General features: G+C 42.9%; 1 protein-coding gene across 1 annotated transcript in view; it reads left to right on the top strand.

The window, feature by feature from the left end:
* Nucleotides 1–17,824, top strand: part of rspo2 (R-spondin 2) — a 42,769-nt gene extending 24,945 nt beyond the window's left edge. The window contains exon 5 of the mRNA XM_057045698.1: nt 16,335–17,824. Coding sequence (XP_056901678.1) covers nt 16,335–16,450 — 116 coding nt within the window. The 3' untranslated portion in view covers nt 16,451–17,824. The remainder of the gene's footprint in view (nt 1–16,334) is intronic.
* Nucleotides 17,825–22,216: the final 4,392 nt, after the last annotated feature.

Genomic DNA, 22,216 nt, shown 5'->3' with positions numbered 1-22,216 from the left:
AAGAAAACATCACACTTATCCCATAGGAGCACAGTTAGAGTTCCACCTGTTTCATGAATCCCTCGTACCTTGCACCAATCAGCCTCATTTTTTCCAGGATTTTTGCGGTCCGTTGTGGTGTTTCCATGCACGAAATATCAATATTTTTCCATGGTGACCTTGTTCAATCCAGTGCTATGTCTGAGGTATATTTTCCCCCACTTCCCTTCCCCTCCTCTGAGGAATTCTTCAAAGTTAAAACTTGCAGGTTTTTCTCAATGGCCCTCTCTGTTTCCTCTCGTCTCGTCTGAGAGATGTTTGCGGTGCACAAGGCATGTATGTCAGGTCATTAAAGGAGAAGTCAACTGTGTCTGAATACAAATACAGTTTTCCCTGAGTCAATCATCTTTTTGAGATGGCTTGACTATTGGGGATGTTTCCAGTGAGCATTGCTTTTAAAATAAATATCTTTTTATTTAATGCAGCTGAATTTTACATCCCTCATAAACTTTGGATTAGTCTAACCCAAGTGTAAACATCTAGTTCACTAAATAAGGAAGTGATTAAAATGACAGATAATCTTTCAGGCTTTTGGAAAAAACAAAAACTAAACATTTATTGAAACAAAGAAGAAAATACATCATCATTGCACATTTGTATCCATTTTTGGCTCACATAGTTGAAGGGGAGTATTCGGTAAAGTGGAGAAATAGTAAATAAACTTGAAAGAAACCCCAATAGTTTCTCATATTTCAGGCTGTGAGTGCTCTCTGGGTCAGAAACTAATTACATGGAACATTTACTTTCTAACATTTAGTTCCCACTCCTGTTTGTCAGTGGACATCAACCCCCCATTTACCTTTAAATGACTCTGCTATGCACGGATGACCTTTTCTAAGGGCTTTTGTGACCTTTTTTTCATTAACTTTTTGGCATTTTTTGCACATGGTTACTGCCATTATTTATCTAAATTACAAGGTCACTGATTGGAAAGTGTCATGGAGTTTAAATTAAGTGCAAAGAAGACCTGTTCATCAGATCTGTGCAGACTTGCCCATCTGTCATAAAGCTACTGTTTCCCCATGATGCAGCTATTAGAGACCTCCCGGTAAAGTTACTTAACTGGTGACTTACGTGTCAACAACATCTTCTGTCTATAAAAGTGTCACTCTGCAACCAAGTGCTCTCCAGGTTCATGAGGTGCTGCTGAGGTCTGTTTAATAAAGGTACATTTTAGACTTTGGCATGTGCCATTAATTTCCCGCCGTTCGACCATTACTTAAAAATACCCATTTGGCAAAAGGCAGTGAAACCGAGCACTCCCCTGTTTAAATAAATACAATGTAAAAAAAAAAAAAAAAAAAAAAAGGTAAGCTGCTGAAGTGGAATGTGAAAAGATCCAGTGCAGTTGCTCAGAGCTCAGCCGACTGACATTGTAAAATAATCACCTTCTATTTAATAAAGCATAGTGAGAGAGGCCAGTGCGTGAAATCTAAGTCATCTAGAAATAAATAGGTTCATTTTGCACAATTTTTCCTGTACAAATGCCATAAAAAAATTACATTTATAAAATTGAACTTTAAACAGAATTTTATAACTGAAAAGATTCAATAATTTCAGAAGTGAAGATTTGGATCTGTTTAAATATTAATATATTGTCCTCTCCCCTGATCAGAAACCAAATGCCAGTGTTTAAAATATGCATAGGAAAAGGTAACTGCAGACCATGGAGATCTTGTGGATTAAATAGAGAAAAGGGAAGCAGCATACTGTATACGTGCACTATTTATGGAAATGTTCTTTTGATCGCTCTGGCTTGCATTTCTGGATATCTGCGTATTTAAATTACACTTCACATCACTGTCCAACCTCTCTCTCCCAGTTTAGCTGAGCTAGCGCACAAGGAGAATCTGAATGATCTTTATCTTTTCGCTCTACGTCTACGGGGATCTAATCCCCGTCTAAAACACACAAAGCAGAGAAAGTAAAGCCCAGTTGTGTAAACTGCGTCTGCTGTCTTCTGTACATGTTGCTAGCAGTGTAAACACCATAGATCACTGGTACTGCTGGGATTCATTTGCTCTGATAACACACTGACAAAGATGGCAGGAGATTGTGTGGAGGAGGCCAAATACGCAGAGGTATTGCAAACACAATTATCATCTAACTGTCTATAGCTAATTTTGAACAAACATTTCAAGTTTGGAGAAAATGTGAAAAGGAAATTGGTTCTTTTACCCAAAAGTGGTGGAAAGCTAAATATATTGCATGCATAGACGAAGAATGAGGCTATAGAGACAAGAAGGTTTTCTGATGAGTCTGCCGGGCCTTAGTCCTCTCACAGATCAGATTCCGCTTGTCTGGCACCAAGATTGAGAGTAAATGTATTTATTTTGCAGTTATACCCAACATTTTTACATTCGATATTTAATCTTCATATCAAATTCACCAGTCTCTGGACTAATAAGTGTGTCTTGTTTAATTGCTGCTTGGATGGCTTTTAACCCTCGAGACTTGAAAACGCTCATCTGTCTCTTGGATGGTTCTCTGGCCAGAACGTAAACAGTAAAGAGACTTTATTAATAGCTGCTTTGGCACCATCAGCATCAGACGGACTTGCCTCCAACTCTCTGTCTTGGGAGCTGTGTGGAGGAGGGGAGAGGAAAGGTGAGGAGAGTGATAACACTGGAATATTGATGCCATTTAGGAATTCCCAGCAGAGATTTCCCAGCAGTCCTTGTCATCAGATTCACTGGTTTACAAACAGACATGTGACAAGTTCGATTCCACTTCCTGCGAGGTTTTTTTTTACTACCCTGTGTGGCCTTATCACTCTGTGTATTTTCCTTCCTTTCTTTCCCTCTGGCCCACACACTCCATGGTAATCTTTGAGCAACAGCTGCTTCTGCCGCACCAGTGACATTAGACGTTGAGTAAACAACCGAAAATGTTAAACCACTAGACCTCCGTCTCTTAATGTAATCCCAGATTTGAGATTTAAGAGGGAGTAAAGTCCAATGCAAACACACAACTGCAACCTGGGCTAATTTGCAACAGTTTTTTAAATCGGCTTTCAGTTTCTCAGACAGCAAAGTCCCTATGGTGGCAACCGGAGTCGTATTTGTGTAAAAGCAGATTTATCTACAGGCAGTGCAAGAACTAAGGTTTTATAAATTGAAACGGGAATTGCTTGAAGGAAAATGTGGGGAGGGAGAATTCAGAAGAGAAAAGGAAGTTACATTTGGCCACGGGATTTTGTACCTGTGCTCAAACAGCTACTGGTCCCTGTGGGTGTATTGATCTCCCGTTTGTGTAACCAGAGAAACCTTTTCCCCCCCTCTCTGCTGAAAGCTCAACAGAGGCAGAACCATCCATCTCATCAGTCACCCAAGAACTCTGATCACCTAAGTCCTGTGAGCAGTTTGCTTTCATACCGCATCTTTGATAGCGACCTTTTTGCAGCTATGATACTGGGTCTTATCCTGAGCCCTCAGTTTGAATCCTCAGGTAGACAGATCTGTCGTACATTCGCAGGACACAGGACAAACCTACCGTTGGGCTCAGTTTATCACCTCATCACTCCTCCTCACTGTGACATCTAAAGGCCCCGCAAGTTCTGTCTCTGTATTTAAAACTAGTGGACACAACAGAGAGGCGGGCAGTTCTTTAATTTACCCCATAAGCACCTACAGTCTACTGAAAGAGACTAAAGTGAACCCACATCTGCCCCAGATCGACCAGACCCATGGGGATTTGGTCGACGATTAAGGCTTTCTGCCAGGTTCTGTCTGAAGCCAGTCTGCCTCTGCGGTGAATCCACAGCGCTGTGGATCTCCTGGTACTAGACGTCTGCAAACAATCTGTTCCAAAGAATCTACTCCTGTAAACCGATGCAAGGAGCAATGGTGATTGCCTCAAATCCGCTCTGGAGGAAGCTCAACCGCCTTGCCTGTGCTGCACAACATTTGAGACACGGTTACAATTCCGCTTTCTGGCAGCCTGTGCACAGCAAGCAGTGAATGCGGGTGAATGCATTTGAGCATGTGAAACAAAATTTTTGGTGTTTATACTCACTGAGTCAAGAGGTTTGAGCTCTGGTGAAAGATGCTATTCACTTCTGAGCATTTTAGTTACGCACTCAGCATGATCACATCTGAGTCTGGCCAGTGTTTGGCTTGGAAAATCCAACATCCAAACACATTTCTGTATGCGTTTCAGTCAGACGTAACCGTCTGCCATCGGGCCAGCTTTCTTCTAAAACAAATGCAAGCTTTCAACTTGAGGTTAATTGATCGAACGTGTTCTTCTTGTCTTAGCAGTAGAGCTTGCGGTGCACGACGAGTCCAAGCCAAACAGTAATTCAGCCCCACTACTCTGAAGTTGAAATGTGCTTGATAAAAGGAGGTTTGCACTTCTGTTCTTAAGTGTGTCATTACTGAAGTCATTGTTCCCTGGTGTGCTCTACGAGTCGGGACTTTTGGAACAAGAAGAGTGGTGCACATGATGACAAAACCCCGCAGTGATTTCTGCCACAGTGGAATGACGGGTGATTAATGGTGATCTCTGCTGTGATATCACGGACAATCCAGATCACTTCTTCCCGCCAGCAGGAGTGAAGTTGAGACCATTTTCCCAGGACAGAAGGAGGGCTCTAATTGGCAGCTACCTTGACACATGATTATACATGCTTCACCCCGCAGCCTGTTGTGAATGGAGACACAGCTTAATCTTTCTTTAATAAGACCGCTCCACAGGGGCCAACACAGTGGCCGTTGAGAAGGGCGCAGAAGTGCTCGCCCCCCACGGGCAGTGTGGATGGCTTGGCTCCAGAATTATGGTCTGGGTTGGTGTCTGGCAGAAACCGTCACTGCCACCTGCCATACAAGACATTGCATTTTGGAAGCTTGGCTGTGTACTGCTGTGAACAGCATTGTGGGTAAAAGGAAAAGACACATCAACCAGGCGTCAACTTGGCGTAGTTTTGCCACCTTGCTGCTAGTGGCAGTTCAGGTCATGGCTGCAGTTCTAGTCACAAATTAACATAAGTTCTGCTCCTGTTTTCAATTAACCAGGTAAAAAAAAAATTGTCAGTCAAGGAAAAAAACTCAGGTTGATGATCTTAAAACTTTGGGGTTTATTTTATTTGCCCTTTGTGTACTTAAGCAATGTTACATTTTCCATTGGAGGAAAAAGGCAATACCAGTAGTAAGACTTCTCTGCCCTGGGTAGATTCCTTTTTTTTTGTTGCGGGGCTTGGGGTGAAGGGATGTCTGATTAACTTCCCACTAAGTGCCCCTGCTCTCTGACCAAAATAAATATGGCTGCTGTCATTTTGTCAGCAACTGTCTTCAGAGAGCAATATTTGAAACACCCCATGATCCCGCTGGCTTTTATATGGAGAACCCATCGTCATACCACAGGCATGAGCCATAAACATGTGGAGGCCTTTCAAAGACAAGGGGGTGGAGGGATGGAAGGAGGGAGGTGGTGGAGGAGGAGGGGTCAGCAACGCTCAATGGGGCTCCAATACACATTATTGTCATCTGGTCTTTTCCAAGCAGGAAGAAAGAGGAGGAGTGTGACTGAAAATATATTTCTTAGTTCAGTTGTGGTTTTGTTAAGCTGCTTTTGGAAGACTCATGCACACACATTTTACAAAGTAGTGTTCTTTATTTTGGTGTGAAGTGTGTTCAATTTGTAGAATACGCTCAATATGTGCAGTGAGTTCATCCAAATTCGGCTGCACAGTTTCACAAATGATGAATTCATCTTTTCCACGAATATATCACTTTGTCTGTAAGGTGGAAGCCTGAATCGGATGCAGACTTCTGCTCTCTTTGTGGGAGAGGAAATGAGGCTTGTGAACCAACATCAACAGCCCATCAAAAAACAGATGTACACAAACAAAGAAGGTGGCAGCAAACTGGAGCCTCAAACGGGAGCTATTTCCAGCCACTGAGCTTCGCAAGGGCTGATATCCCCCTGACATGTAGCGGATAAAAAGCACACCCTGAGCGAATGACCCTGGGACGGGCACTTTGACTTTAAAGGGGGGTCGAGCTATAGTCCATATTGTTTCAGGGTTGAGTGGCAACTCCGCTCACAAATGTGTACCTGTGTTATGATGGAAGGTTGCTTGGGAAGATGTGCCAATATATTTTCCTCCCTATAATTTTGAAAGCAACCTGGAGAAACCTGATACGCTGAGGCGGGAATTTAATAGAACAGCTTCAGGTGTGGTATTCTGGAAAACCTGGAATGAAGCCCGCTTACATGCATTACATGATGTCCTCTCGAATGGTCTAACTGGAAGGAACAAGAAAGGCAGCAAAACATCTGGAGCACAGTTGAATTAGCAGAAGTACCACCTCTCCTCTCCTCTCTCCTCTCCTCTCCTCTCCTCTCCTCTCCTCTCTCTCCTCTCCTCTCCTCTCCTCTCCTCTCCTCTCCTCTCCTCTCCTCTCCTCTCCTCTCCTCTCCTCTCCTCTCCTCTCCAGACACAACAAAACAGTAAGTATAGGCCTTCAGTATGTGTTTGTGCGTGTGTATGTGTGTGTTTGTGTGTATGTATGAGCTAATAGTGACAAATATAGGGGGGAAGGAGACTAAAAGCATGACCATTATAGGGGTAAGTAGAGGCCAGGGCCGGCTCACTCAGGTTATAGACCACTACATCGTAATTAAGGTGAAAAAAAAACCCCAAAAATCCCACAAAAACACTGAGTTGATGTAATTTTAGGGTAACAGAGCAAATATCAATCCCTCCAGCAATGAGCAAACACAAATCCACCCATTCCCCAGCGAATTATCAGCACCATGCTAGTTTTCTGTATGTTTGATATAAGCTTTTTTGTTGGCTAGCTCACCAGAGGTGTCGGTTGTTTAATTATAGTTTTTCCATGCTTCTAGTAGAAAATGATGTGTAATTTCTGAGTCTGACAAGGTTTCAGTGTGCGTCTCTGTCCTGCTGCATCTCTGACAAATGCTGCAGCCCTCCGGACTCTACTGATCTGTCCTCTGCGAGCCTAAACCCTGAAATGACCGTTGAAATTGCGCTGTAATGATATGCAGCTAAAAACAACAAGAAAATGTCTGCCATATGCTTCAAAGTCCTCTGTTAGTATTTTAGCGAGCTGGCGCTGGATTATTACTGTGATCAGGTTTGTCACCGCTCAGCTGTCTGTCTGCCTTTTGTTGGACGAGTGTGCGCCTTAGAGAGGATCAAGCCCTTCCTGAGTCACTTTACCTTTCTTTCCATGCAAGGGGAGCTCTGTGAGCACATCAAACACAGTCCCTGCCACCCCCCACCTTTCTTTTGCTGTGATCCAATGAACTATTTTTGTCAAAAAAAATAAATATGGCCAGCTTGTTGGATCAGCACAGGAGACTGGCTGCCCTTCGAGAGTTAGTTCAACAATCAAAGAAAACAAAAAGCGCCAGTCAGACTTGATTCCCTCATCACTGGTCATTGCATGGGGATTTTGTTATGATCCAGATGGCCCTGGTCTATGTTTTAGTGTCTAAGCCCATCTGACTTAGCTTGGCTCCTCGCTTGTTAGGGTCTGGTCCTGTTTTGGGACAGTTGTTCTCCATGTGCAAGCACGTGAGGGATTTCCTCCTGGGGTTTCCCAGTAAGGAGATGTCAGGATAAAAGGACTTTCACAAAAATGAGATATAAAAAGGGAATCTTGTTGAACAATTTCCTCTTATATCCCCTGTTTTTTCGATCCCTGCAGATAGCTTGAGGTTGCAGACCAGGAGAATTTAGTGGATCAGAAACCTGCTCATAGAGAACCTAAGCCCTCGCTGTAGAACATGAGAGTGACAGCGACAGCAACTGCGTGGATCACACATGGTCACTTTGTTCTTTCTTAATAAATCCCTAATGTCCTGCCTCTTGCCAAACTTCCTTTTACTCTGCAGCTTAGAGGTGGTCGACATGCAGGCAAGGTTCCTTATAATGGATCAAACACTGGGTTCTTGATCTCAGCTAGAACAAGTATACAGTTAATGGTGTATCAATTGTAATGTTTTAACCCAACATTTTATTTCCCCAGCCTTGCAAATGCAACAGACAGTGCTACTTCCTGTTAAACATATCATATCTGGAATAGAACTGGGTTGCAGGTCAGGAGTTCTTGTGGTTTGTGAAGTGTGAAATGTGTTTTTATTTATTTTTTGTCTCTGGTTTGATACAACAAGGAGCAGAACTTATGTTAACTAAAATTCTAATAAGCAATATGGAGAGAATTTGAAGAGAATGGTGTGGTTAAAATGCAAGGATGAATCAATTGCGTTTTGGTTGTGGTCCAGATCTGGGTGTGGAATCTGGATCGTTTCTCAAAGTTGGATGTAACTCAAAAGCTAATGGTTGGGTTTCCAGTACATTTGGTGCGCCGCTATTACTCTAAACAGCAAATATGAGGTTGTGGTTGTTCACACACATACAAAACTACAACCATTTATGCACCTTAGATGTGCTCCAGGCATCAAAAACAACCCTCAACCACCCCCTCCATCCACCATGGGGTGCGGGATTCCTCTCACCCTTAGTTCACCTTCTTGTTTGCCCTCTCAGAGATGTGTTAATAACCATGTTTACTCCCTCAATAAAGTGGGCAGGTTTGCTCTAATGCAATGAGATTGTTTGCGAGGGCCCAGGGGCTCAGTGGGAGGATTGACTGATCCCCTGTCATGAGAGAGGATTGCAGAAGTCTGGAGGAAGCAAATCCAACTTTTTTATTACCTTTTACTTCTTAATAGAGCCACGATGATAATGTAGCTCTGGTTCGCCAGAGCACAACAGAGGAAGACATAAATGAACGTGACATTTATAATAGACTTTAAATCTTTAAAGCAGGAAGGTAGCAGAGATTGAATAAAACAAATATGTCGACAGCGGTTCGTGGGTCTGTCAGAACTAAATGGTTTTATCGACTCAATTTATTGTGCAATATCTTTATCGGAAACTGAGATGAATGAGGATCATAACTTTCAGAGACACTTGCTGCTTTACATCACAGTCAGTGGTAATTAAGAGATGGATTATAGAGGGCTCAACTCAGTGTAGCATTTGCAACATCCTATCTTCAGCCTCACATCTATAGCCACTTCCTTGCTGGAATTATAAACTTGTCTCTCTATGATCCATAAGGTTTCCTGAACTTTGGAGTTGTGGTCACAGCCCAAACACTCCCCTCATATGCTACAGCTGTCTTCGGCTCGCCCCCTGTCCGTACAATAAAAAAAAAACAACTAACAGAACCGCCGCAGCGGCAGTCCTGCGGGAGCTCGCTTTGATAAGTGCTGAGCTTTATATATTTTTTTCTCATCAGAAATGAAACATAACATTAAGTCATTCATTAAAGTCAACTAAAGCTAATTATCCCTCATTTACCCAAGTGCCCCTGGGGCAGGACAGGCCTATATACTTAAGCCCAGATGTGTCGATGAGTCAGTAAGGAGATAGCAGACCGCAGAAGGGGCTGCTTGCTTCTCTCTGAGGTCCTGTGGTTTCCAGGCGCATCAGATTCAGCATGATGTCGTGATGCCGGTTCACTGTCTGACTGCCGACGCAAACCGCATGACACCGGTGGCTCAAGTCTGCAGCAATACAGCAAGATCTCATTTAATGAAAAAAAAAATTCAGTACACACCTTAATCCAGGAAGAGAAGGCCTCTGCCAGGCTCCCTCAGGACAGTTAACCATTTAAATTGTGGCTAAATGATGCTGGTGGCAACAGTAGCAACCTATACAGGAAACAGAGGGGCATATAACACCAGAGCAGCAACAGGCCCAACAGATATTTGCCTTTTATTCCACCATTGCATTGAGACTACAAGATTTGGAGCGTCCACTGGAGGCGTCAGGATAATAAATGTTGCCTGTATGTTATGTTTTTCTGATTTTTAGCTTAAAAGGAATGAGGATTACACGAATTTGTAAGGAAAAATCACTTTTTGGTTCAGGCTAACAAAGGTTTTTCCCAAAGTGCTCAGAATAACAATAAAATGTTAAATATTAATAGTTTTAAGTATGAAGTGCATATAAATTGCTTGTTGTATATATTGAAATTTGACAGAAAGGAGTAGTTTAGCACATGGTATTTTTTACAATGGAAGACTTTCAACTGTAAATTGATGTATTAGCTAACTTGATGTTAGCGTCAAACCAGCACAGCACACAAGTGTCACACACATGTACAGAGGACAAGTGGTGCTGCACACAATATAGATTTGTTTAGAATCTGCGTACAATCTGTGGCATTTAGCTGTTGAAAAGCCACATGTGCAGTTTGACTCTTTGATTGCTTTTTTTCAGTTGTCTTGCTAACTGCTGTTTGCCACACGCGTTTGACACACAGACATATAATCCACACCAAGTGCATCGAGCGGGGCTGTACATCAACCTCTCAATACCATTCTGACATTCCACCATCAAAGTGAAACCCAAGAAGTCGTATCTCGTGCCCATGTTTCCAGCTTGGAAATCTGACCAATGTGATTACAGCATTTATTTTTTCCTTGAACAGTAGCAAGAAGCAACTTCAAAGTTTCCAACATTTCTGCACGGTAAAGTGTTTAAAGGCAGATGTAGCACAGGAAATGGCTGTGGAATGCCACTTTTTGCTATTTGAGCAGTTTTGGGAGTTTAATTCAACATCTGTCACGGGGGGCTCGACTTGATAAGCCCACGTTTCAATGCACAAGCCAGATGTGGTAGCCCAAAAAGCACAGGGGTACAGTTGTGAAGAGCAACAAAGCATGACTTTGAACTTTGAGTACACTCAAAAAGTGTCGCATCATCATATGTTTGATGTAGCTTCTCCATGCTGGTTATTGACCTTCGACGGTGGAGAAAAAATAAAGAACTTATCTTCAGCGACCATCAGGCGAATTAATCACCTTGTCAGTCATGCATGTATTGCCGGGTCTACAATGCTTGGAAGATGTTAATCTCTGTGCCGGGTTTTCACTTTAACTTATTGTCAGTGAAACGGAGAATCAAAGAGTGGAGCAGTGAGCTCACCTGCTTTTTTAATCTTCGCTCGGATCCTCCACTGGGTCGTAGATGAGAAAATAATGACCCACCCTAATCCTAACATTAGCTTTTTAAATCGGAATGTGTATGTTTTAAATCATCCTCGCCGTGCAACGTGGTGATAGTAAGCAGAGCTCGGGGGTGGGGGGTGTGGGGGTGGGGGGGTGATATGAAAGAATGAAAGAGTGAATGAAAGAGTGCGATCCAGGCTAACCTTGTTAGGCCGAAGTGACGCTGTGCAGAGCCTCTTGGCAGTTGGTTGGCAAGATGAGCTTGTAAATGATTGTCTTCACCGTCAAAAGACTGATTTCGTTTTTCCAACAGCTGACGTCTGTGCCGCCGCCGCAGGGTTCCTCCAAGACGTTCTAACCTTTGACTTCCTCTTCATATTTAAAGCCCGACGCTGATGACAGGCATATTAGTCCATGTAAGAGCTGAGGATTTCTGCCATGTTCCCACAAGCCTCCAGATAATGTTCCCAATGCCTGCTGGGAGAGCCACTGGGTGCTGCTGCTAGTGCGTTAGTCCTGGCTAGCTGTAGGATTGTGATGAAGATAGCAGCATCAACAGATGCATCAACATGGATTTCTCTTTTATTGTTGCAAATCTGTATCAAATGAGTCAAATGACTCCAGTTATGAACCTGTGCAGCATTAGCCTAGCTAAGTATAGACCCTCGTATTCAAGGTCATGGGTCATGTAAATGTGTGAAATCGAAGGTCTGAATTACACCCACTGGCACGAATGTCAACAATTTTTTTTAACTTTTTGCCCTAATGTCAAAATGTTTGGCCGACATGTGTCCTGTGCCTTAATGGACTGCGGGTCACCAGAGGTCATGCCACTGTGTTACACCTATAAACGGAGTTCGCCAGCTGTGTAGGTCAACTGCAACGTTTGTAACCTTTTCCCAGACTGAGAGGCTGTCAGTGTGCGAGCACAGAGAACACTGGCCGGTTACGGATTCTTTCCTCTTCACAGCATTATGAATGTGTGAGGAGGGCCTTAATGGCCACTAATCCAATTTCTGCCACTGAAATCAAATCTCGCTGGCGCCAGGAGTTCTCTCCTTCTATCACAAATAATGGCCTCTGCTTAGGCCTGTTTATGAAAACGACAAGACCGCTAAAACTTACGGCTTTGCTCCCCTTAAGTTACCCAAATCTTCTCGGTGCATTGTTGGGATAACAACTCCCCCCCCGCAAACACACAGCTGTGCGCGGCTCCCTCCTCTGCTCCTATGAAGTTATTAATTGCGCGTCAGCGTCGAGCGGAGCGATAGGGGTAACAAGAGAGCAGGGGAGAGTTTTCAGCAGTAGAGGATCCCATTTACCGTACGGCTTAATGCCTTCTCGAGGTCAGCCATCGATTTTTCCCCGAACCACAAGCAGCACAGATAAGATTAGGCTTTCGATCCCTGCGCTGCAGTCGGAGCCGTTAGTGGATGAAATGACTTGGCCTGCTACAAAAGTTTCTAAACGGGTCACGGCGTCCGTGATCACGGGGAAAAACGCGCCATGACCTCGCAGCCGGTTGAACGCAAGCGTAAATAAATGCGAAACTTTGGAGAAGAGTTCCACGGAGTTGACGCGGATCAACGGCGCGCCAGCACCGGCCTGGTTCCCCCTGGATATGGATTTGACTGATTATCTTTCAGTGCATCATTTCAGCAGGCGGTCATGTTGCCGTTTCATGAGGCGGGATTATTCCGGAGCACGAGTCTCAATAATATGATCCATCTATCTGTGCTTAAGTCCTGGTTGGAGCTTCGCCGTTCAGCCGTCGCTCAAATGGCATTGCAGCGACGCGGGGAGGGTGGACATGGAGCGGGGGCGGGGAGGGGGGTGATGGCAAAGAAAAGAGAGCAGTGATTCCTAACTGGCTCACAGGGGTTATTGGGGAACGTCTGCCACAGTGCAGGCAGAAGAGTTTAATATTTCTTCGCTCTCTGGTTTGGCAGCTGAAAAGATTGGAAATGACACTAAGTATTTCTCAAGCTCGCGTAGGTGATGTATATAAGCTCCCAATCGGTGACACGCAGGCGCGGAGGGGTGTCGTTCACGAATGCGCATGCACGCTCCCCTGTCTTTAGCATTGAGAAATGTGCAAAGGCCATTTCTGACAGCAGGAATTCTCCCTCTGGCTCGGCCTCTGAATGACAAAAAAAGAAATATATAAAGATTTGCTCTTGACAGTTTGTTTCTTGTTTATCCAATTAGCTCGTCTTCTCTAGCCTGACTCCAAACATCAATCTGGGCTGAGGATGATTGTCTCACTGAAGGGAGTCTAAACACTGGTGAAATTATGGTCTGTCTTAGTCGTCGTAATTGCTGCCAGGAGCTATGACGCTTTGGTTTGATTCTGCCATGTCCAGAGAAAAACAAAAGAGCTTTTCAAGACAAAACTATCTAGATTCAGGACTTTAGCGGAAGAAATGGCCGAATCATTTCTTTCCAGGAAAATTAAACTGTTTTCCCAGTGAACCCTGATAATCAGCTTAAGTGATTACGTTGCTCCTAAATATGAGATGATGGAAGCTCAGTGTTCGCGGTGCCTCATGCAAAGGCTAAATGAGAGGTCTCGTAGATATGATAGATAGATGGTCTCATCTCATTAGGACTTTCTCAGGCGTGGGGGGGGGGGGGGGGGGGGTTAAAGGGGCTTTTGTGGGGATTGGTTGCCCTCTAGTTGTCAGTAATGAGATTGGAATATGAAATATGATCAGAAGTTGATGCCAGAGGTTCTGGATGTGATGATAATATTGACACTAAGAGCTCTACCAGCTTTCCCTTCTATGAAACACCGGCGGCTTCCCATGCCTCAGCCTTCTTTACTTTCTTAATTTTTAAAATCAAAAATCAAATATAAGTATGACAAAATCCTTGAATAATCTTTTTTAAACTAAAGAAACTATTTCACTGTTCTCCTTTTAATATAAATAATTAATTTGCTGATGAGTTGACACAAAAAAATGATGTAGTTTTCTGTTTCCTGCATCGTTCACATCCTCCAGTGGCAATTATCAACTCCATGTCTTTAAAACAAAAAACAAACCCAGACTAGCATTAGTCACTATCTCATAAACTGGCTCATAAAGTATCCCAGTTTTCTTAACGCTGCAGAATGCAACAAGTATAGTGTTTTACACATTAGTTGCGTATTTTCTCCTTTCAGCGGGTCTTTTCCTGTTTAACGTCAACATTAGAGGATTAATATGCAGCGTGACAAGTGTAGCAGACCCGTCTGCGTTTCCCACCCCTTGACCTCCGTCTCTCCGTCTGCGTGCAGCTGCTGAAATTGTTTCTGTCCTGCACGTTCCCCCCACATTTATGCGTGTTTGGTGCACATTGTTGCAGAGCATATAAAACCCTCTGGACCATAGATCTCCTGCCCAGTCCTGAACAAGCCAGGAAAACTATGCTTTAAAAAAAAATACCATAAGTGTCTCTTTTTTCAAGCATTTGCTGTAAAATGCAGACCTTTTTGGTTTAAATACAGCCTTGCATCCAAGGAATGGTCCACCAAGTCGGTGCCCATTACTGAGGGAGCAGCGTGGCTTTATTGCCTTCAAATGTATTTCATCTTGACTTGATTGCACTCAAGGCCATGTTTATCAGGAACCTAGCAACGCTGTTTTGACTAAAAATTACCTCTTTATTGTGCGATTAGGAAAAACCAGCCTATAGGCCAAACAGGCTTTCAGCCTCTGATTTACTGTAAGTCATGCAAGGACGTCTCAACAAATGTCCCGGTCATTTTTGTGAGCAGGAAGGCGTAGGATTGGATGGAAGAGTTGTGAAAGCTGCTTTCCAAAGGTGCTTTTGCCTACAAGCGATGTGTGAGACATTTTATTGCTGTGGTTCAAAATAACAAGATAAAATTGATTGCAGGAAATGGCTCCTAGATGTCTTGATGTGTGCGTTATTCATCGGGAGACCCGGTTTCTGCCGCAGTATCTTTGTTTCTCATGTGTGTCGACTTAAATAGGGGTACACGGGGAACTGAGTAATTTTGCGGGGCGCTCAAAGGCCGCCGTAATGCTCGCACATATGAGAAGGCAATTAGAGATAATGCCACATTTTACACACCGTTACCAACATTTTCGTGAGAGAAAGAGCTCGAACAAGTGCAATAATGAGACCCAGAATGGTGCAACTAAACAGCCAGACTTGGTTTTTTTTTTCTGCAGCCTTTTCCTGTGCTTCCCCCCTTGGCGAACCCGAGTGTAACTCGTTTCACTCTGCTCTAGATCAGCATCCAGATCTCATCATCCAAGCCTTACTCCACTTTTTCCCCCCATTAGATTTTCTTTTCCCTTAAATTCCCTCACACTCACTCACACACATACATCTTGCACACACACCTCGTTATCTTATTTGTGGCCTTGGCAGCCAGATTGTTGCCTTGTGGTTCGGTAGCCAGAGTTTTCTCTGTCAAAGTGAGCCATGGGTGCAGAACCTCACCACACAAGCTTCCACATGAGCAGGAAGTCAGCTCCCAGCATGCTTAGCCCATCCCAGTGAAGCCTGGGATGGATTAACCTTGGGCTCAGGGACCATTCCAACTTGGAAAGAGTTATGCAATATCCCATACTTATCTCCTCTCTCTATCGAAGTGACAGTGAAAAGTGTTGGACCGGGCAAACCTTTGTTGAGTCCTGAGGGCTAAACATATCCTAAACATTACCGTATATACTACGATCCCTCATAAGACATGAGCCCTTACGCAGGCAAAAGCTTCATTTGCTCTAAAATATCATCGCTTATTACTTTTTTAACAATCACCACAATCCAGCTGTACTCATAGTACACTTCTGATTAATCAAACTATTTTCCAAGTGTTTTTCTTCATCTTTTCCTATTCCAACACCTTTCTCAAGTTTGACCAAATCTTGGACAGTGTAAAACCTAAAGCTCCTGCCCAAAGTAAACTGGTTTCTGTAATCTGTTCAGTCTGTTACATGACTACCCTTCATAAAAACGCTTTAAATATGAATTTATTTAAACTGTGGAATACATCCATCGGCATGATGCATTTTTCCACCACTGTGTTGCATAAGACATGCTAGGATTCACACTTTGCAGCGTGTAAAAAGTGAGATTTTTAAATGTTTATTCTTCTTTTCACACTCTTTTAGTAGTTGTCTGAACCAATAGAGCAGCAGTCCACTGTGCTCAGGTCATAATCAGTGTCAACACTATGCAAATCGTTGTAGAAGAAGCAAAAAAAAAAATGGTTATGGACACGTAGAATCTTAAATGTGTGTGTCTGTGTGGGTGCAGAGTGCCATTCCTAATGTTTCCTTTCTTTGCAGGTGGCTCAAGGAAGCACCAACCCAAAGAGCCAAAGAAGAAGAACAAACAGAGGCTGCGGTTTTGGGCCCAGAACCAGCACAGCGACCATTTGGCCTCTGCACGTAGCAGTCAGTGAGGAACGAACCTGCTGACTTCCCATTGAAGAAAAAAAGAAAACGAAAAAACGAAGCAAAGCTGCTAGCCGCCGCTGCTGCAAGTATATTCTGACTGACATGGACTCTCCCGAACCCCCGACATCACACCTCCTCATCTGCCCTCCAGACCATCACTACGGAAAAAAAAAATCATGTATAATATCAGTATCGGCATACTATACACATGCTTTATGCCTCCTGTTGCTCGTCCCCTCGCTGTGATCAGCCTCGGGCTCTCTAAGCCCCGCCCCATGCCTTGCCTTGTGGACATTGTCACTCACTGAACACACTTCCCACCATTAACGATGTTGTTATCCTGCGCGTTGATGGAAGATGAAGGGGCAACCAGAGACTGTGGAGGCGGGAAAGCTGAGTGGACAGATGGTTATTGGAGTCAGCCCAGGGTGGGGGTGGGGGGGTCAGGAGTTTGGAGGAACCTCGGAAAAAGATGGAGGATCAAGAGACAAAGAGTTAAAAGGGTTGGGTGAGGAAAAATGATGCTGATGGACAAGTAAAGTGGCATCTTGAGCTGACAGAGACTTTTTTTTGTTGTTGTTATCCCTCTATTTATGTCACAGATACCCTCACATTCCCCTTTATAATGGAGACAGTGATCCCATGTGTGGCCTTTATGTTATGTACATTTTTGAGAGTAATATGAAAGAAATTACCATGCATAGTTGCAAAAATATTTTATTCTCAGCACAACTGTTTACGTTCAGACCGCTTTATGCTCTAACTGTATAGTGTGGATTTAAAGAAAAAGAAAAAAAAAGAATTGTTTGACTAGCATGGCACCAGACTCATGTATATAGTTTATTGAAATATGAAAGCTTATTACTGTATTTTCAGTATTGAAATGTTCACCATTCTAAATGTTTTAGAAAAGCTAATACCAAGCTACAGATTGAAATTATTATAATAAACATAGCCGCCACATAGCTATTTCATTTATATGGTATATATTTGAGTTATTTATTAATTCTATTTTGTACTTTTTGTTCAGTGACTTTGTCTTTGCCTTATTCTGTTACTCTTATATGCTGAAATAATCTCTGAGTTAACAGTGCATATCTTTAAAGCGTGGAAAAGGGTTTTTGTCTGAAGTCAAGCCAGCTGTCGCATTCTGATCCTTCAACCTCATCTACTGATTTCATTGTTTCAAAAAACACGAAAAGAAAAGATCAACTATGCTTTAACATATTCTAGGTTTATCAATTAGGATCCAGCAAATGTATGGTCATAGGACTGCTAATGTGTACATTGTGTTTTATTAAAGTGCATTTCATGTGACTGTATGATGAAGACCTTCATCATTGTCTATGGCTTAATATATGTGGCTAAACTCTGAAAAACTGCTTCCTTGTTTTAATTCAGTGTGCAGTTATGTGATCTGAGAACCATTTGTGAAATCCATCACGGCACATTGCATGACACAAGCGCTACCTTTAGCCAAAGGATTGGATATGGTTGGTTGGGCCTTTACTGCATGACGGCATGACGCTTTCTAAATCTCTATGACGTCTCCCTATGAACGGTACCAGCCACGTGCATGTCTTCAGTGGCTGGGTCCAAACTCATAACATAGCGCTTTTATTTGGCCCTAGCGCTTTTATTTCCTCACACACACATTTAACAGCCTCCTGTGCTGCCTCACCTCCTTTATTTACCTTCACGCCGCTCAAAATGATCGAATAAACACATAGAAAGTTCACCTCCAGGTTAAGAATCTGCCGATACCTCTGAAAGAGACACGTTTAAGTGAAAGTCTGGGCTATTTTATCCACTGATCTCTACTGTATAATCATTGTCACGAGGAAAAATAAAGCCCAGCCTGCCAGACAGGCTTTAGATGCACAGTAGCAGATGAATCGCACAGTGTCACATACATATATCACCATGGAAGACACAGACCGCAGTCTTCCTGCTCTGGCTAAAGCCCCTGAAATGACACATGATATTTCCATAGGGAGGCTGACAGTGTTGAAATATCCCACTCTTTATATGTTCCGTGTCCATGTAGAAGCTTACACCACAGTTCCTTCAGAGCTCAACATATTTCACAGGTGTTCACAGAAGCCGTGTGTATTTTATGCTCATTTAGATTTTATCTTCGTACGTGCACCAAGTAGACGTTTCCCTACTGAAAAAGCCAGGGAGACTGTCCTCCAATGCGCCTGTGGAAAAACAGGGTACACTGAGTTATGCTAAAACTTTAGTTATGAGATCCTGAGGAATTTTTCACATCAGATTCCATGAAGATAATTTAAAGAGAAATTTATACATATATAGCCTTATATACTTATCACTTATATATAAACCTATTTTCATGCATCTGCACCAGATTTTAATAATAATATACCTTAATATACCTTACCTTATACCTTTCAGACATCATAAAGTCACATCCATCAGTTCACAATTTTGTTACAGTTTTTATTCAGCTTCCCATATGTGCTTGTTACAATTAATTATCCTATAAATGATAGTATATTTATTCGAACCCCAATTTCACCACATTTTGTTCTGGTGAACCATTCAGTTACATAATGTTGCTTCACATTCTAAAGTCCCATTATTAATCACCTCTACCTCACGAGTCCCCTGCATTATTGAATGAAACAAAGCCAACGTGCCTCTCAGAGGGCACATATACAGCAGAGAGATGTAGCAAATTGTTTTTGAATACATCTGCTGCTGGTTACAAGTTAATGAATAATTCACAGATGTCCTCCCCAGAGCCAGCCTATCATGACCCCAGACTGGAAGATTAAGCCCGAAGGCTTATGGTGAGGAACTGAAGCTGAAGTGATTCACTGAGTTCAACGCCACCACCGACTGCAGTGTTTATGGCGTAAATAAGAAAAAAAAAGAGTCAGGGTATCATGAGTGTCGCTTCAGAGGGTTAGCAGTCACCCACAGAAGCGACGTCCCAGCAATTCTGTAAACTGTGCCCTGTTTGTGTACATGCATACCTCTGTTTGTGCATGTGTGAGAGCTGCAATGTTTATGCTGAGTGTGGTTAGGTGCCTGAGACCGAAGCTCCCTTTTAATCTGCTCGGAGAGCATTTTCATTAGTTCTGCCGGCTCTTATTATTAAAGCCTGCTTCAAAGGCACAACAAGTGAAACCACTAACAGGAAATGACCCAGTGGGCTCCGCAACACACTGTATAGATCAGTTAACCCAATGTGTGGGTTTACAGTGGGTTATAATGGCACATTTAATCTTATTTTGTATATATAGTACGCAGGGACCTCGATTCTGCTTTCAGCCTGCTGTGAGCGTGCATGTGGGCAGCTGTGTGACACATTCGTTCCAGTGCAGGAGGCAGAAATGGAAGTTATGACATGTGGCAGAGGATTAAATATTGTAATAATTTGCAGGTTTAATAACTGTATAATGAGGCATCGCTTGCCCCTGGATCTGAAGGAAATCTGGACTCATTATGGGTTTGCCACGGCGTTTGGCACGGACTGACACGGTGGTGTCAAAGGACAGGCAGGACTTAATATTTTAAGTTTGCCATATGTTAGCCATCACTGTGTGTACAAGCCCACTAAATGGTGGTATTAATGAATGTCTTTTATGACTACACCCACCCTTAATTAGAAAAAAATCAATCCAAAGTCAACTCTCAATATTTTGTCATCATTTCAAGTTGCTAGGTAACAAGCAAGCCTTAAAATAAATATACTCTTTAATAAAAGCTAATTACCAGTGACAGATTTTTTTATTTTTTTCACTTTTCCACAGAGACTTTGGAAAGAGGAACTTGTAAAAGAGGTTGTTCTGGGAATTTGTGTCTCACCTGCAGTACAGGAAGAGAGAAAAAAAAGTTAATGCTCACTTAATTTATGTCACCAATCGGTGCCTGGTTTATATTCTTGGATGACAAATGGGTAATATTTATGAGTCACTTGCTGAGCTAGTGTTACCACAGATAGCAGGTGCAGTGGGGGGACATGGGACATTTTATCACCGTCCATTAAAGCGAACAGACAGACATAACGATAGCAGCCCACTGGGCTGTACCCTTTGGGTATTTCCTGGCTTATTTAACCCCGATTTGCACTGAAATGTCTGGGTTTTTATTTTACAGTGGCTCCCAAACACAACACAAAGCCATTGTCCTTGGTACTTTCATGGGAATGTGCTGTACTATTGAGAAGCTACGTCCTTCCTCGCAGGACATGGCAGGATTTACGAGTAGAATTGAACCATACCATGCACCTTAAAGGCATTACAGAATGGCTAAATGTTCACTTCTTACTGGTGCTTAGAGCGCAATGGGAACAATCATTATATTAGGCTCAAGAGCCAGCTGGTTGGGACAAATCCTCAAGGATTCGTATTTTCCCCCTTTGATTCCCTGGCAGTGTTAAACCATTCATTCATTCTTTTTTTTTATTCGTACCTAGTAGCCATGTTACTACCAGTTTCAAGGGGAATTAATCGGAAACAGGTCTTATTAAAATATATTAAGTCCCATTAAATTGGATATAATGTGCTTAGTAAGGGCCCAGAAGGGTTGTATCCGAGCATACCTGTTGTGGCACTAGTGGCTTTAAGGAGCAGAGTTGTGTTATTCCAAAGAGGCTCTAGGCTGGTTCCAGGGGGGCTATTCACTTGAGCCAAGTATTGTATTGTGGGTAAGCAGATTTTAAGTGGGTATGAGTACAGCAGGGGGTTAAGGGAGGGTCTCATTGTCCTGGAATGTTTATCTTCACCTCCGAATTTATTCAGGGATGGATTATGCAGCCTCATGGTTTAGGAGCAGCCTTTACCCCCATTCGGAGGGTCTCTTCCTTCATTCATGCATTGACATTCAGGCACTACCCTCCTCACTACCCTCCTCTCATTCACAGTTAAGGCCAAGATGTGAAACGAGACCTGAGGCACAATGAGAGATAAACCTCAGTCTTTCTGGGAGAGACAACCTGTGATGGCTGGAGTTGATGATGCTCCCGGTCAGCGCAACACGCTCATCAACCTCAGCATGGAACATTTCAGCATGTGGGATAAAATCTGTTTAATCAACTCAGCTGTGGAGGAGGTCCTGACCTCATGCCAGTGTGTGTGTGTATGTGTGTGTGTGTATGTGGGCCCCAGCCTTTGACGTGGAGTGTGACCTGTGGTGTGGCCTAAGGTTCACACTGGTCGAAGTGATTAACTGTAGAAAGTGACTAATCTGTCATTGGAGAATCTATAACCATAGTGGGTCAAAGAGAACTTACAGTCAAAAGTATGTGCGTTGTGGTCTTCAGGATCATTCTGCGATTTAGTCTGCTGGAGTTATGTCAAGTGATATGTTTGCTGTCTGAATACAGATTAGTGGCTTTGAAGCACTAAAGCGTGCAAAAAAATAAACCTGTAACAGAAATCAAGAGGGATGCTGATCACTGATTTGTACTGAAACCGAATGATGACATTTGTAGACGTCTTGAGAGACACATAAAAGTTGATGAATTATGTTTCGTAGACCATAGATGTTCATCTCCTCAGGAATTTTTGCACAGCAACCGAGCAATGTTTCAGATGAAGTGTCATGAATTATTGAACTGAAATTAGTTTCAGTGCATCCACTTAATTTCCATATAAATATTATCACCAAATATCACCATATTCTTGATGTTTCTTGTAAAGTTTAGTCCAGAAATGGAACAATTGGTTGATGACGCCTGATGGTATCCCCTCCAGATCTGTGCTAAGCAGCTAAATAAGCTCTTCTGAGTGTGCTTCAAATGA

This window comes from Takifugu flavidus, chromosome 10 (genome assembly GCF_003711565.1).
Source record: "Takifugu flavidus isolate HTHZ2018 chromosome 10, ASM371156v2, whole genome shotgun sequence".
Lineage (NCBI taxonomy): Eukaryota > Metazoa > Chordata > Actinopteri > Tetraodontiformes > Tetraodontidae > Takifugu > Takifugu flavidus.
This window is presented reverse-complemented; position numbering and strand designations above follow the sequence as displayed.